This window comes from Cibotium barometz, chromosome 30, assembly GCF_041138505.1.
Source record: "Cibotium barometz isolate CiBa-2024 chromosome 30, ASM4113850v1, whole genome shotgun sequence".
NCBI classification, from domain to species: Eukaryota; Viridiplantae; Streptophyta; class Polypodiopsida; order Cyatheales; family Cibotiaceae; genus Cibotium; species Cibotium barometz.
Window position 1 is genome coordinate 49026245 of NC_141075.1, and position 13801 is coordinate 49040045.

The 13801-nt window shown below is 47.0% G+C and overlaps 2 protein-coding genes across 2 annotated transcripts in view; both read left to right on the top strand.

Annotated features, from left to right (window-relative positions):
• LOC147621582 (PRA1 family protein A1-like) overlaps positions 1 to 13801 on the top strand; it is a 55384-nt gene that overhangs the window by 13385 nt on the left and 28198 nt on the right. The gene's annotated exons all lie outside the window — the stretch shown is intronic.
• On the top strand, positions 4439 to 8200 carry LOC147621583 (uncharacterized). The gene is made up of 3 exons (XM_086823735.1): positions 4439 to 6637; positions 6951 to 7091; positions 7188 to 8200. Exons 1-3 carry the CDS (start codon positions 4573 to 4575, stop codon positions 8198 to 8200), a joined length of 3219 nt encoding a protein of 1072 aa, XP_086679861.1. The 5' UTR covers positions 4439 to 4572.

Sequence of the window (13801 nt, forward strand, 5' to 3'; positions counted from 1 at the left end):
AGCGTATCCACACTTAAGTGGCCATTACCAGACTGCCACTCATCACAAACCTGAGGACCTGGGACAGAGAGTGCTGAAAGCTTGTAAACTCCATTCTCCACTCCACCTTCCCAAACCACCTGGCCTATTGCTTTGTCCCGGAGAGCAACAAATTGCTCATCAAACTCCACCGGTACGCTAGTCTTGCAAACCTGATGCACTGACAATAGATGAAAACCAAGTGACGGAACATACAACACCTGGGAGGAATGCTTCCCCCCTCTGCCATCGGGAACTATCTCCATCCTGCCCTCACTGTGAACCGGGATAGTGGATGTATCCCCAGTAAGAATGTGACCAGAATACTTGTAGAGATCTTGTAAATCTGAAGGGGAAGGAGTCATGTGCCTGGAAGCACCACTGTCTAGAATCCATTCTCGAGTATCCGTTGCGGAGAATCCTCCAACCTCCTCTCTGCCTGAAGAAAATGAAACATCGGTGTCCATCACCTCCAGGTTGACGAAAGCCGGAGTCTTCATGACTGATGCTGAGGAATCTTTCACCTTCTCGGTCTTCCGCTTGGGACACTGCCTCCAATAGTGGCCTTTCTCGCCACAATCATTACAAGTCCTCTCTGCCTTTAGTTTCTCGCGGTCAGCGATGGACTTCTTCTCAGAAGACTTCTCCGATGAAGCCTTTCCTTTGCCCGTGTTACGGCCTTTCGACCGTTGGCCAGTTAAGGCCTCCGAACCTCCACCCTGGGAGGGTTTGTGAATCGTTCCTCCTGGTCCAAGACCATGGGCACAAGCTCCTCCCATGTGATGGTGCTGAGCCTGCCACTGGTAATCAAAGACGAGTAAAATGCTGAGTACTGAGAGGGCAAATGCGACAACGTTATGGCCATGTCCTCTGACGATATCTCCTTCCTAGCCTGAAGAACTTCCTGCTGAAGAGCCTGCAGCTTGTTAATATGCTCCCGCATCGTCAACGACTTTGCAGGGCTCATAACCCGCATCTGTACTTCCAAGGAAATCCTCTTCATGGGTGATACCTTGTTGTAAAGAGAAGCCAAATGCTCCCATATACCTCTGGCCAGCGTCATATGCTTTACATGATTGATTACCTGCGGTGTGCAGTTGAGGAAGATAAACGAATGGACCTTGGCGTTGACACGATCCCACATCTGTGCTTGTGCCTCCCGGTCCTTTCGGATCGACGGTAACTCCCCTTCCTCTACTTCCGGCCATGGAACCCCAACAACGATGAAATCAGCGAGGTCGTAAGATTCCAGAACAGATTCCATCATAACCTTCCATATGCCATAGTTGTTCCCATCCAACTGACCGTCCACCGGGAACGTGGGGAGTGTAGGGATCTTCACATGCCTCTCGGCCATTTCTAACAGATCTGCCATTGCGGGGATGTACTCTGAAAAAGGGTGGGTGGGTGGGAACAAAGAAGAACTTACACCTGCAAGTGGCTGTCCAGCAAATCAGTCTGCCGTCCTCTTGCTTCTCCTCTTCCCAAACAGTCTTGTACAGTCCTCCAATCAACAACACAAGAGTCCCTCTCTTGCTCACACAAATCCCAAGAACAATCAAGAGCCTAGGGCTCTGATACCATGTCAGAATGCGCAGCGGAGATGATGACCAAATTTGGGAACACGAGCAAACGCAATGCAGAAAACAACAGCACGAGAGAGAGAGAGAGAGAGAGAGAGAGAGAGAGAGAGAGGTGTAACTTTGATCTATATACACAAAGAAGATCCCGAATATGATACAATAATGGCAAGGGGCTGTGGGGCCATTTTATATGGCCCCAAGCATGCAGTCGGCCTGCATCAAGGACAACCGACTGGACACCAAAGGAGCCCACGACCTGCACACAGCAGTGGGCCAGCATAAAAGGTCCACGACCTGTCCAGACGAGTCCGCCAGCTCCATAATGTGAACACAAGCATATACTGATGCAGTCGGCCAGCGCCTGGGTCCTACTGCCATCACAGGGCAGCCTCCCATGCCAAGAAAAAATAGGGAAAAATGGGAAAAAAATACGGGGAGTGAGGAAAAATGAGAAAACACCTACAAGGGCAGGCACACCCACAACAAAGGCCCTGGTGTCAACATAAAGACAGGAGATGACTTCTAACACAGCTTTGTATAGTTGGATCAATGAGACTGAGCCCCCCTCTGCTACGTGGCTGAATGATCACTCTCCATGCCACCTTGGCCTTGGTTGGCCTTCCATCACCTTCGGCCCACAAGAAGTTTCGGATCAAACGTTGTACCTGGCCAATACAAGCTCAAGAAAAGGCCAAGCAAGAGGTGATGTACCACATGGTGGCAAGCAGTACTTGGTTCGCCACCACCACTCTGCCTGCTGCTAGGGATAGCCTCGCCGAGCTCCAGTATAGAAGCTTCTTCCGAATACTCAAAAGAAGCAGAGCAAGCTGTTGCTTGGGAGAGAGATCAATGCCAACCTGGCAACCGCGGTATCGGACTGGAGTGCCCCTCGGGATCCACTAGAAAGCCTCAACTGGTCACCAAGTCGGGATGGGTGCTGAACCTACCCAAAAACCACACGACTTGTGCCAATTGATCTGTTCTCGTGATGCACGACAGAAAATCTCTATCGCCTCCGAGAATCTCTGGAGATTCCCAACATCTCCAACAAGGTAGGTTGTCACGATTGTGACTTAGTTCATTATACAGTCTCCTTATGATTACAGATACTGAAGTGACATGATTACAGAGGACCCCTACACTTGGATGGTCACGACTATTCACTCTAGAGACATGCCTCTTCATCAAGAGCCACACTCCTTCGACGACTGGTCACACCCCTTCGCTCTAGGGTTGCAACTCTTCATCCAATGGTTGCAGCTATTCGTCCAAAGGATGTGTCTCTTCGCCTAGAGTCATGACTATTGGTCATGGGATGTGTCTTTTCATTCGTGTCTCTTGAACTCCTATATAAGGAGCCTGTTGTATCACAATTTCAATCAATCAATCAAACATCTGTGTTCAAGTCTACTTTCAGTTTCAGTCTTAAATACACAGATAGTGGATGAAATACTAAGTAATAATAGTAATCCTCACAGTGGTATCAGAGCAAAATTTTTCCCGGGCCTACGGTTGTGAGCCTCTCACCCTCTCCGCTCTACTCCCCTACCCGGCGTTGTATGGAAGCAGAAGAAAGATGGAACCTACATCTACGAGTATGAGGTAACCTAAACCTTCTTTCTTAATTCACATATAGAAGACAGATGCACAGATGTGTGTGTGGCGTACCCGGTGAGTATGCAGCGATCTCCTGCTGGTAGCCCTTCGTGAGCCTCTTCATCGGGTTGTGCCCTTTCGTGTATGGGTTGTGCCCTTTCGTGTATGGGTTCGCACCCCTTCACACGAACGATGGCACCAAGAGATGGCACCTCTTCGCATGGCACCCCTTCGCTGCTGAATTTGGAAGCCCCCCCTCTCTTCGCCTTGTTTGCTGCCAGCGTGCCTCTTGATTGCTAAGAGTGGCTGCCAGTTGTCGGCCTGGAGCCCTCACCGTCGACGAGCACCTTCTCTTCGATTAGTCGCTGCCGGTGCCCTTCAACTCGGCGCAATCCAGTCGGCGAGGCTCTTCGAAGCGGCGCATCGATTCACAGGCGACGTGCCCGTCACCTTTACACATAAAAATAATAATAACACCTTATAACTAAAGGCTTACAATTAAGCCTTATTACACGTGGCTCAACCAGCTACGTAAAGCGGCCAGCACCCAACGGCCGCCAGCGCAAGGACACCCGCCGCCAGCGACCAGCGCAAGGAAACCAGCCGACCAACGCATTTTAAAAAAAATAAAAAAAATAATATAAAAGAGCGAATGGGGCCAGTGCAACGACTTCATCCGCCGACCAGCCTATTCGTTTCACTCCGACGCCGTTCGAGAGAAGGTGCGCTCCTCTTCCACTCTACCACGCCAGGGACTTCTATCCACTCTGGCACGCATTTCCATTCTCAACCAGGTGTCCAATGGAACCCAACAGCAATCAGCCCGTGCCTTACATCTCGTACATAGACGAGGTCCCGGAGGCCATATTGCCCGAAAATCCTCGCGAGACACCCACACCGGAGCCCGCCCCATTACCCGAACCTGTTGCAGAACCTGTTCCGGCTCCAGTTCATGTACCAGGTCCCTTGGACTTTTTATTATACGTCAGTCACCGCCACGCCACTCAATTCCAGGCGTGGGTGATCTGGCATATTTACTTGACGTGTCCAGCACACCATCTTGCTCATTACGAGTTTATTTTGGGACGGTACCCACATCTTGCATATTTCCTGGACGAGTGCCGTGTGGATGCAGTGAACCGGATCATCTCGCTCCAGCCCTTGGTTCGAGTATACAACGAGCTCATTGTGCCCGATTACACTCCCTTAACCCCTGCAGAGACACCTCCTCTCGACGAGGTGGAAGACTTCGAGCCTTCGGAGTTAGGCTCCGATTTCTTAGCAGAATTGGGAGACGATTCACTGTCACTCTCTCCTCCAGCAGTACCACATATTTCACCAGCTTCTCCGCGCTACTCCCTCTAGCAGATCCAACATGCCATCTATCTCAGAGGAAGAGGGCCAGCAACAAGACGAGCAAATGCAGGCCATTACATTATTACGCGAGCAGATGGAGACACTTCAGCAGACTTTTTCGACAAGTCTCTCTACCATCAGCAGACGACTCGACCAGTTGCAGCGGCCCCATCCAGCGCGCACACCAGCCAGTGATCCACAACCATCTTCTTCAGAGACTTCGGTAGCAGAAAATGAAGATGAACCAGATCCAACTGCTGAGGTAAACAATGCAGAACTCCAACTTCTTTATAAAATATTAACTGTTGCACAAAAAAAGAAACTCGATGTCAAACTGCCTGCCCCTTATAATGGTCGCCGCGACAAGCGCATGCTTGACCAATGGATATTCAAAATGGAGGTATATTTGACCAATACCGATTTGGTCGAAAGCAAGAAGGTTGCTCTAGCCAGTTCCCTACTCAAGGATACAGCACTTCTATGGTGGCAACGACGTGTTGCAGATGGTAAGCACACTCCTACTTGGGATAAATTCCGGCGCGCCCTCCGCAAGGCCTTTGAACCTGCCAGTGCGGACTACCATGCCCGGTCTGCTCTCCGCTGCCTGAGGCAAACAGGATCCTCAGCCGCATATATCACAGAGTTCCAACGTTTAACTCTGGAAATTGAGAGCCTCAGCCCCGCTGACAAGCTACACAGCTTCATCGATGGGCTTGAACCCCACTTACAGGAAGATGTGCAGAAGTTTAACCCTCTCACCATAGATGCTGCTATTGCCTATGTAGAGCGCCTTGGAGATTTACGACGACAACCCAGGACATCCTTCTTTGGCAATCGGTCCTCAAACAGTGCTCGTTTCTCCCAGCCCAATCGCAGAGGAAATTTATCTCAACCTGCGTCTCAATATTCCCAATCCTCTGGTCAGCAATCTACTCGGCAACAGTCCTTTCGGCCTAGATTTTCAGGTCAGGCAGCAGCCTCACAAACAGGATCCTCTTCCAACAACAACAATCGGAATCGAGGACGCAACTGGCAAGATCGCCGACTCAACAATCGCCGCAATTTTCGCCACGATACCTCAGCAGGTCAGCAAGCCTCTACATCGGCACCTTCAACCTCTCAAGCCAACCCTTCAGGTCTTTGCACAATTTGCAATGGACCACACATGTGGTATGAGTGCCCAAAGCGTAATTCTCGCCAGAATTCCAACATGGAATGTTTCCTAGAAGGTGAATATGGACATCATCATCCTTCTGCGCCAGAAAAAGGCAAGCAGGTGGTTCATGCAGTGCGAGTTTCTAAAGTTGTCAGTGCTTTAATGCTGAATGCCCACAACCATACTTCAGTGCTTGTTAACCTTTCTAATCAAGTTTTGAGCTTATTGGGATTTATTGGCCAGCATTCTATCAATGTTCTTGTTGATAGTGGATGCTCGACTAATTTTGTGGGAACTACTCTCGTCAGCAAGTTGCGATTACCTACTCAGCAGAGTGCGGAAGTTTTCCAAGTGGAACTTGCAGATGGTTCTTTCTTGCATTGCAGCAAACGGATTCAGCAGTTGCATTTTCAGATTCAGGACTATCAGGATCAGCTGAATTTCTCTATTATGCCTTTGTCACACTATGACATGATCCTTGGACAGTCTTGGTTATATGAGTATGATCCTTTGATCAGCTTTCGAGATCATTCCATTCGACTTTATCATAATCATCAAGAAATGGAATTACGAGGTCTGTTTAATTCTAAGCCGATTACTGTTGTGGTTTCTGCTATGCAAGTCAAACGCTTAGTGCGTAAACGCGACAGCACTTCTGCCTTAGTTATGTTGCGAGAAGCAGAAGATAATACAGTTGACCAATCGGAATCCTCGCCATCAGATATTTCTTATTTACAACAGCCCTTCTTTCAACCTTATAAGGATTTATTTCCTGACGAGCTGCCAACGACATTGCCTCCTCGACGTTCTGTAGATCATATGATTGATCTAATTCCTGGACAACCACCGCCAGTTCGAGCTCCTTATCGAGTTTCTTATTCAGAATCTCAAGAAATTCAGAGACAATTGGCAGAGTTGTTAGATAAAGGTCATATACGTCCAAGCAAAAAGTCCTTTTGGTGCTCCAGTTTTATTGGTCAAGAAGAAGGATGGATCTATGCGACTTTGCATTGATTATCGTGCCCTTAATAAGCAGACAATCAAGAATAAGTTTCCCTTGCCTCGCATCGATGAGCTCTTTGATCAGTTGCTTGGTGCAAAGGTATTTTCGAAAATTGATCTGAAGTCAGGCTATCATCAAATCAGGATTCGAATTGGAGATGAGTATAAGACAGCTTTCAGAACAAAGTATGGACATTATGAATTTTTGGTCATTCCTTTTGGGTTAACCAATGCCCCAGCTACTTTCATGACTTTGATGAATGACATCTTTGGTCCTTACTTGGATAAGTTTGTCATCGTTTATCTGGATGACATTTTGGTCTTCAGTAAGACTTTAGCAGATCACAAGCAGCATTTGCAGATTGTCTTCGACGTACTCCGTACGAATGTCTTGTACATCAACAAGAAGAAGAGTCAGTTTTTCAAAGATCATGTGGAATATCTTGGACATATCATCTCTGGACATGGTATTGCAGTTGATCCTAAGAAGATAAAGGTCATTGTTGATTGGCCTTTGCCACTTACAATTTCAGACGTGCGATCTTTCTTGGGATTAGCAAATTTTTACCACACCAAGGTTCACAAGTTCTCAGGTATTGCTGCTCCTTTGACGGCCCTTACAAAGTTAGATAAATTGCAATGGTCACTTGAAGCTGAAAAGTCCTTTAATGATCTTAAGCATGCGTTGACAACTACGTCTGTTTTGGCTATTGCGGATCCAACTCAGCCATTTGACGTCATGACTGATGCTTCGGATAGAGCATCTGGAGGCGTTCTTATGCAGAATGATCGTGTTATTGCTTTTGATAGTCATAAATTTTCGGCTATTCAAATGCGATATCCCGTTTATGACAAGGAATTTTTGGCAATTGTACATGCTTATAGAACGTGGAAGCATTATCTTCTTGGTGCAGATTCAGTGGTTAAGACAGATCATCAGTCTTTGACCTATATCTTTACTCAGCCAGTGATGAATCCTCGTCAAGGACGATGGGTTGAATTTTTGGCGAATTTTCACATGGCAATACTCTATGTTCTTGGATTACAGAATGTGGTAGCAGATGCTTTGAGCCGCATGCCTCGAGCTACGAACTTTGCTATCTCAAATGTGCAGATGGAGATTCCAGCATGTTTTAAGCATGAGTATTTGACAGATAGAGACTTTGGAGATGTCTTTCGAGCTCTCAAATCTCTTCATCCTACTGTTGCAGAAATGAATATGTTTGCCGCATATACAATTACAGATGATTTACTTTATTACTTAGATCGCATTTGTGTTCCTCACAATGCATCTTTGCGGAAACTCCTTATTCAAGAGCATCATGAAGTACCCTTTGCAGCTCATCCTGGAATTAACAAGACATATCGTCTGTTATTAGCAACATACTTTTGGCCTCAGATGCAACAGGATGTTATTAAGTTTGTTAAAGCTTGTCACTCTTGTCAAATTATGAAAGCTTCACGACAACTTCCTCAAGGATTGCTTTAGCCTTTGCCAGTTCCTCAGGAAAGATGGGAAAGTATAAGCATGGATTTCATCACTACTTTGCCGCGTTCGCAGAAAGGCAATGCTCAAATTTTAGTAGTGGTTGATCGGTTTTCCAAACTGGCACATTTTATTCCTTGCAAGAAGACTGTTTCTGCTCCAGATCTTGCAGCGTTGTTCGTACAGCATATTTCAGAATCCATGGATTGCCAAGATCTATTGTTTCTGACAGAGATCCAAAGTTTACTGGACATTTTTGGACTTCCTTATTCAAATCTCTTGGTACAAATCTCTTGTTCAGTTCTGCTTATCATCCTCAGACAGATGGACAGACAGAAAGAGTAAATCAAATTTTGGAAGAAATGCTTAGGCATTATATTCAGACAAGATTAGCTTCTTGGGAAGAATATTTGCCTCTTGTGGAGTTTGCTTATAATAATTCTCCACATTCAGTCACACTGGAATGACTCCTTTTCAAGCAGCATATGGTCACACTCCGCTTGTGCCTACAAACTTTGTTCTTCAACACAAGGTGGCATTAGCAGATCAGTTGATTCAAGAAATGCAAGATATTCTTGTACAAGTTCGAGACAGACTGATTCATGTTCAGCAGAAGTATCAGAAGTATGCAAATAAGCACAGAAGGCATACTGAGTTTCAAGAAGGTGACTTGGTTTTGCTTTATGTTGCACCGCATCGATATAAGACAGTAAAGTCAGTCTTTCCGAAGTTGCGACCGTGTTTCTATGGTCCATTTAAAGTTATAAAGAAGATTTCAGTTGTCAGTTATAAGTTGGATCTTCCACCATCTTGGGGAAAAATTCATCCGACATTTCACATCTCTTGGCTCAAGGAATACATACAAGGAGATTCATCTATCCCGGAGTTATCTTTTTACGTTCCTGAGAAGATTCTTGATGTTCGTCAGAAAGAAACAAGAAAGAAGATTACTACAGAATTTCTTGTTAAGTGGATGGACTTGGATGAGTCAGATTTTACTTGGCAGACAGATGAAGAAATGCAACAATATCCTCAACTCCTCCAAGAATTCTTTGGCAGACGACCGACTCTCATTTAATCACAAGGGTTTTATTTTAAATGGGAGGGAATGTCACGATTGTGACTTAGTTCATTATACAGTCTCCTTATGATTACAGATACTGAAGTGACATGATTACAGAGGACCCCTACACTTGGATGGTCACGACTATTCACTCTAGAGACATGCCTCTTCATCAAGAGCCACACTCCTTCGACGACTGGTCACACCCCTTCGCTCTAGGGTTGCAACTCTTCCTCCAATGGTTGCAGCTATTCGTCCAAAGGATGTGTCTCTTCGCCTAGAGTCATGACTATTGGTCATGGGATGTGTCTTTTCATTCGTGTCTCTTGAACTCCTATATAAGGAGCCTGTTGTATCACAATTTCAATCAATCAATCAAACATCTGTGTTCAAGTCTACTTTCAGTTTCAGTCTTAAATACACAGATAGTGGATGAAATACTAAGTAATAATAGTAATCCTCACATAGGTTGCTGTGTCGTCTGCAAACTCTTGAGTCTAGTAGCTCCTCCTGCGTGCGGAGGGGAAGGCGCAATCCCTGAAGTCCGGTCTCCTGGGCGGAGAGAAAACTACTCAGCATTCGGGGCATAAATGTTGAGGAAGCCAACGCTATCCTCTCCAATCAGAATGGTAACCCATTGAGCACGTCTTGGAACTATGACTCTTGATCCCCTCACAGATGGCAGAAGCTGCTCACTGACAGAGAGAGACACTTAGAGATACACTCCTTCTTGCGTCCCTGAAGGGCCGAAGGATGGAGACCAAAAAGTATGACTCCTGCTTGGTAGAATCTTCCTGCAGCGGCGGGTACGCCCCTCAGTAAGATGGTGCTCCTGGAGGAAAAGAATGTCGATAGGTCCCCCCACCATAGCTCGATGCACCTCTCCTCTAAGGATGCCTCGTCTCTGAAAGCATTGAGGCCCCCCTAAGCCCTGAATGTTCCATGAGACAATCCTCATATCAATCTCTGTGTGAGGTGGAACTATTGGAACTGCCCTCCACTCGAAGAGTCTTGGGTGCGGGCTTAGACGAGGAATAGTCACAATCTATCTTGGTGCGGGGTTGCGCCAAGTGGGCGTGAATTATGCCCGCGAGAGTATGCATACTCTGTGCTCCATCGATCATCACAATGGAGGTATCTGTAAGAAGGGGGGAGAGGTACTACGAGAGGTATGCATGAACACAAAAAGTAGCACCTCCAAGCTGGAGGTGACCAGCTCCCCTCCTTGGTCTCTGTGGGTTGATCTACCAGCTCCATCCTGGTCAAAGGCCATAGATGAGTAAGAACGTCGGTGATGCGGAGATCCTACATATGATGCGATAGCTCAACTGCCTGATCCTGAACGGTAGCGGCCACCAACTCTGGATCCCACTCTGTCTTGAGGGCTGCGCTCAAGGGGAAAGAGGGCTGTTCGTTGGAAAGAGAACCGAACCCCCCCTGCATGCTGCTAGCCTAGTGCGCACGGCAACGACGCTCAGCTCTGGTGCTCGGCCAACGACCGGGGCGGGGGCTAACGTCCGCTACTCTCCGGCTGATGGGTCATCCATGGTGCTTCGCGGCTTGGGAACTTGCTCCTCCCTCGCCCCCTTGGTGAGGATCTGAGCAGGAAGTTGGGGGGGGGGGGACCACCGGGGGCGGTCGCCTAGTTTGACGTCGAGGGCAAGCTTTGGCCAGATGACCCGTCTGTCTGCAAATACAGCATTGGCATGGAAGGCCGGAATACTCCACTCGTTGCATAATGGGGTCCAAAGCATCCCACTGGGTCCAAAAAACACTAGGTGCTGCTGCCCTAAAAACAGTGCAAAAAACAGGTGTGAAGAAAGTCTCAGGATGTCAAACCGGCTGTGGATGACCACGGGCTGCTAAGAAGAAACGCCTGGAAGAGGCAGGCGACCAGCAGCAATGCTGAGAAAAAAACGCAGATCTGTCCACCTTGCTGAAAACGCAAAAACGCAAGAGGGAGAGGAGGGAGCATCCAACACTGAAGATCACCGATGCCTTGATACCATGATAGAATGTGCAGCGGAAGAAGGGAAAGTGGAAACATAGGAGAGAGAGAGAGAGAGAGAGAGAGAGAGAGAGAAATGAAATGAAATGAAATGATATATTAACGTCTTCAAAAGGCCAAAATGACCTATGAGACCAAAAAGGTTACAACAATTGGTGGATCTGATACAATGTCTGTGTAAGGAAAGCTAAAAACAACTAAACAACTAACTGAAACTGAAACAACTATGAGGAAAAGTACGGTACTAGGAGCTCCTAATGGAGAACATCTGGGAAGAAAACTCCAGCAACAAAGGTAAGCATCATACACATCACTATCCAAAGATGTCTCTCATCGGTCGATGGCGGATATCCTCAATGTCCTCCATGGTGAGTACTCTGACTGGACGTCTCCCATGCCGTGCTAGTATGGTCCTGATCCTCTGTTGTAGTCTCCGCCGGCGTCGAGATGGGCCTCTCATCTTGGGGCGCCTGGACCGCCCCAGCTCTATAGCCCGATCAATCAGTGTACCTCTGGTGCGGCTGTACTCTGGGAGACCCTCTCTATGTCTACGCAGCTCCAACAAGTACAATCCGAGGCATCTCTGATCCTGGTATCTCATGACTCTAGAAAGTGGTCCAAAGCCCTCTCTGAACAGGCAGTGAAAACGGCCTCGTATCTCATAATATACTGGACAGTGACATATGTAATGTAACTCTGTCTCTGGCTCCATCTGGCACAGCTGACAAATCCTGGCCTCAGCTGGTACTCCTCTGAATCTGCCAGTCTCAATCTCTAGCTGGTGTGAGGATGTGCGCATCTGACCAATAGCACACCGTACCCCATGAGAAAGATGAGTATCCATGTAGCTGGGTCTAATCACAAACCCATCCTCCGTGAGCTGGAGAAGATGATCTCTATAGAAAGCCATCTTCGTACCAAGCTCGTGTGTCGGTTGTATCCATGTCCTCCTAGTGTCCAGCTGAGTCAAGTCCTGCCTAATAAGTCTGGTAATCTCTGCCCGTGTGAGAGAGAGGGAGGGTGCATCCAGGGAGTACTGAAATGGAGGTAGCCTGTCCATACTAAAGCCATGCAGTTGGAACCAAGCTGTCATCTGTGCATACCAACATGATCCGTCTCCCTGTGATGCCAACTGTCGTGAAGACTCCAGGGCTAAGCGAGCATATCTGTCTCTAGGGAGAGCCGAAGTGCTATGTATAAAGGAGACTGATCGAGTGAGTGCCTCTACTACCAATGGGGGGGCAGCCATCTCTGCACGGATAATATCATGTGGTACGGAGGCCTTGGCCCTGATCATCCGGGAAATCATAGAAACCGAGAGAGAGAGAGAGAGGAAACACAGGTGAGAACCTGCTCTAAATATCATCATCAAAAGGAATACATGTCCCAAGCAAGAGGGGAGAAAACCTCATATGTGAGGGACTACAGCAAACAATGCTAAGCAAGCAGTGAAGAATAAGGCAGGCAAGCCAACTATATATATGCCCATATGGAGGCAGCCGACTAGGGAATAAATCCTCCACGACTGGGAAAAATACCCAAGACTCCATAAAATGGGGAATAATATGGGATAACATATGTGGGGTGACCAGCCCCTCTAGCTAACATGGTCAGCCCTAGAGGCTAAAATAGGACACCAAACAGGAAGCCAGTAAGAAGGGGATGATATCTAATAAAGTACCCCCAGTTATTGACGGATTACTTGGAAGTCATGAACCTACCGCCAAGCTAAGCAGGAGGGAATGTCACATGCACTCTGCACTGTAGTGCATGGTGACAAGATGGCTCATCATCAGTGCAATACTGTACAGCAATAGAACCCTTTAGGATTTGATATTTGTCGTACGTCGTGACCCCATTGTAATCGTCAGTCCAAGATATGTCAAGCACGAGTTACGTAGGCCATTCCTCAGCCTTAGAGAGTCGGTCAATTAGTCAAGTCCCTTAACCCACTTGGAGAGAATCATTCATGCATATAGAGTCAGTAGAAGCCTTAGGGTTTGCATCAGATCATGGTCGCATATTGCAATCATTTATCCCATATGCACATAGACCACCTAAACCATTGCAGAAGCCTTGGAATATCATCCAGTATTTTTACCATATTTTATAGCATTTATTACGCATAATTCCGCTGCATGTTACATTGCACCATCCATTTTGGTATACTTTTAGACTCCACAATTTCCCTTCTTTCCTCATCAACTGCATCATCCACATTTGCCTCATTAATAGGCTGATCTATGGACTGAAAAACATGCTGATCTGTAACCTGTGTGGGTTGATTTTCAGCATTCCTTGGATTACCCAAATGCTCTATATCAATGTGTCTTGCATTGAACAATGGAAGGAGAGTGTCGAATATGTCCTGCGAACATACATTTGGCTGTTTTTTACATGAAAGCAAGGATTGAATTGTATCTTCCACAAATATAACATCTCTACTCACAAGAATCCACTTGATAGCATAGAATCATATGGATCTAACATCGTAAGCGAGCTGCGCTCCCCCCCCCCCTCCTGCTCTGCATCG

Coding starts and splice junctions, on each gene's coding strand:
- LOC147621583 (XM_086823735.1), top strand. CDS start 4,573: ATGCCATCTATCTCAGAGGAAGAGGGCCAGCAACAAGACGAGCAAATG. Junction 6,638..6,950: donor GGCAGAGTTGTTAGATAAAG/GTCATATACGTC, acceptor CCAATGCCCCAG/CTACTTTCATGACTTTGATG. Junction 7,092..7,187: donor GATTGTCTTCGACGTACTCC/GTACGAATGTCT, acceptor ATGGTATTGCAG/TTGATCCTAAGAAGATAAAG.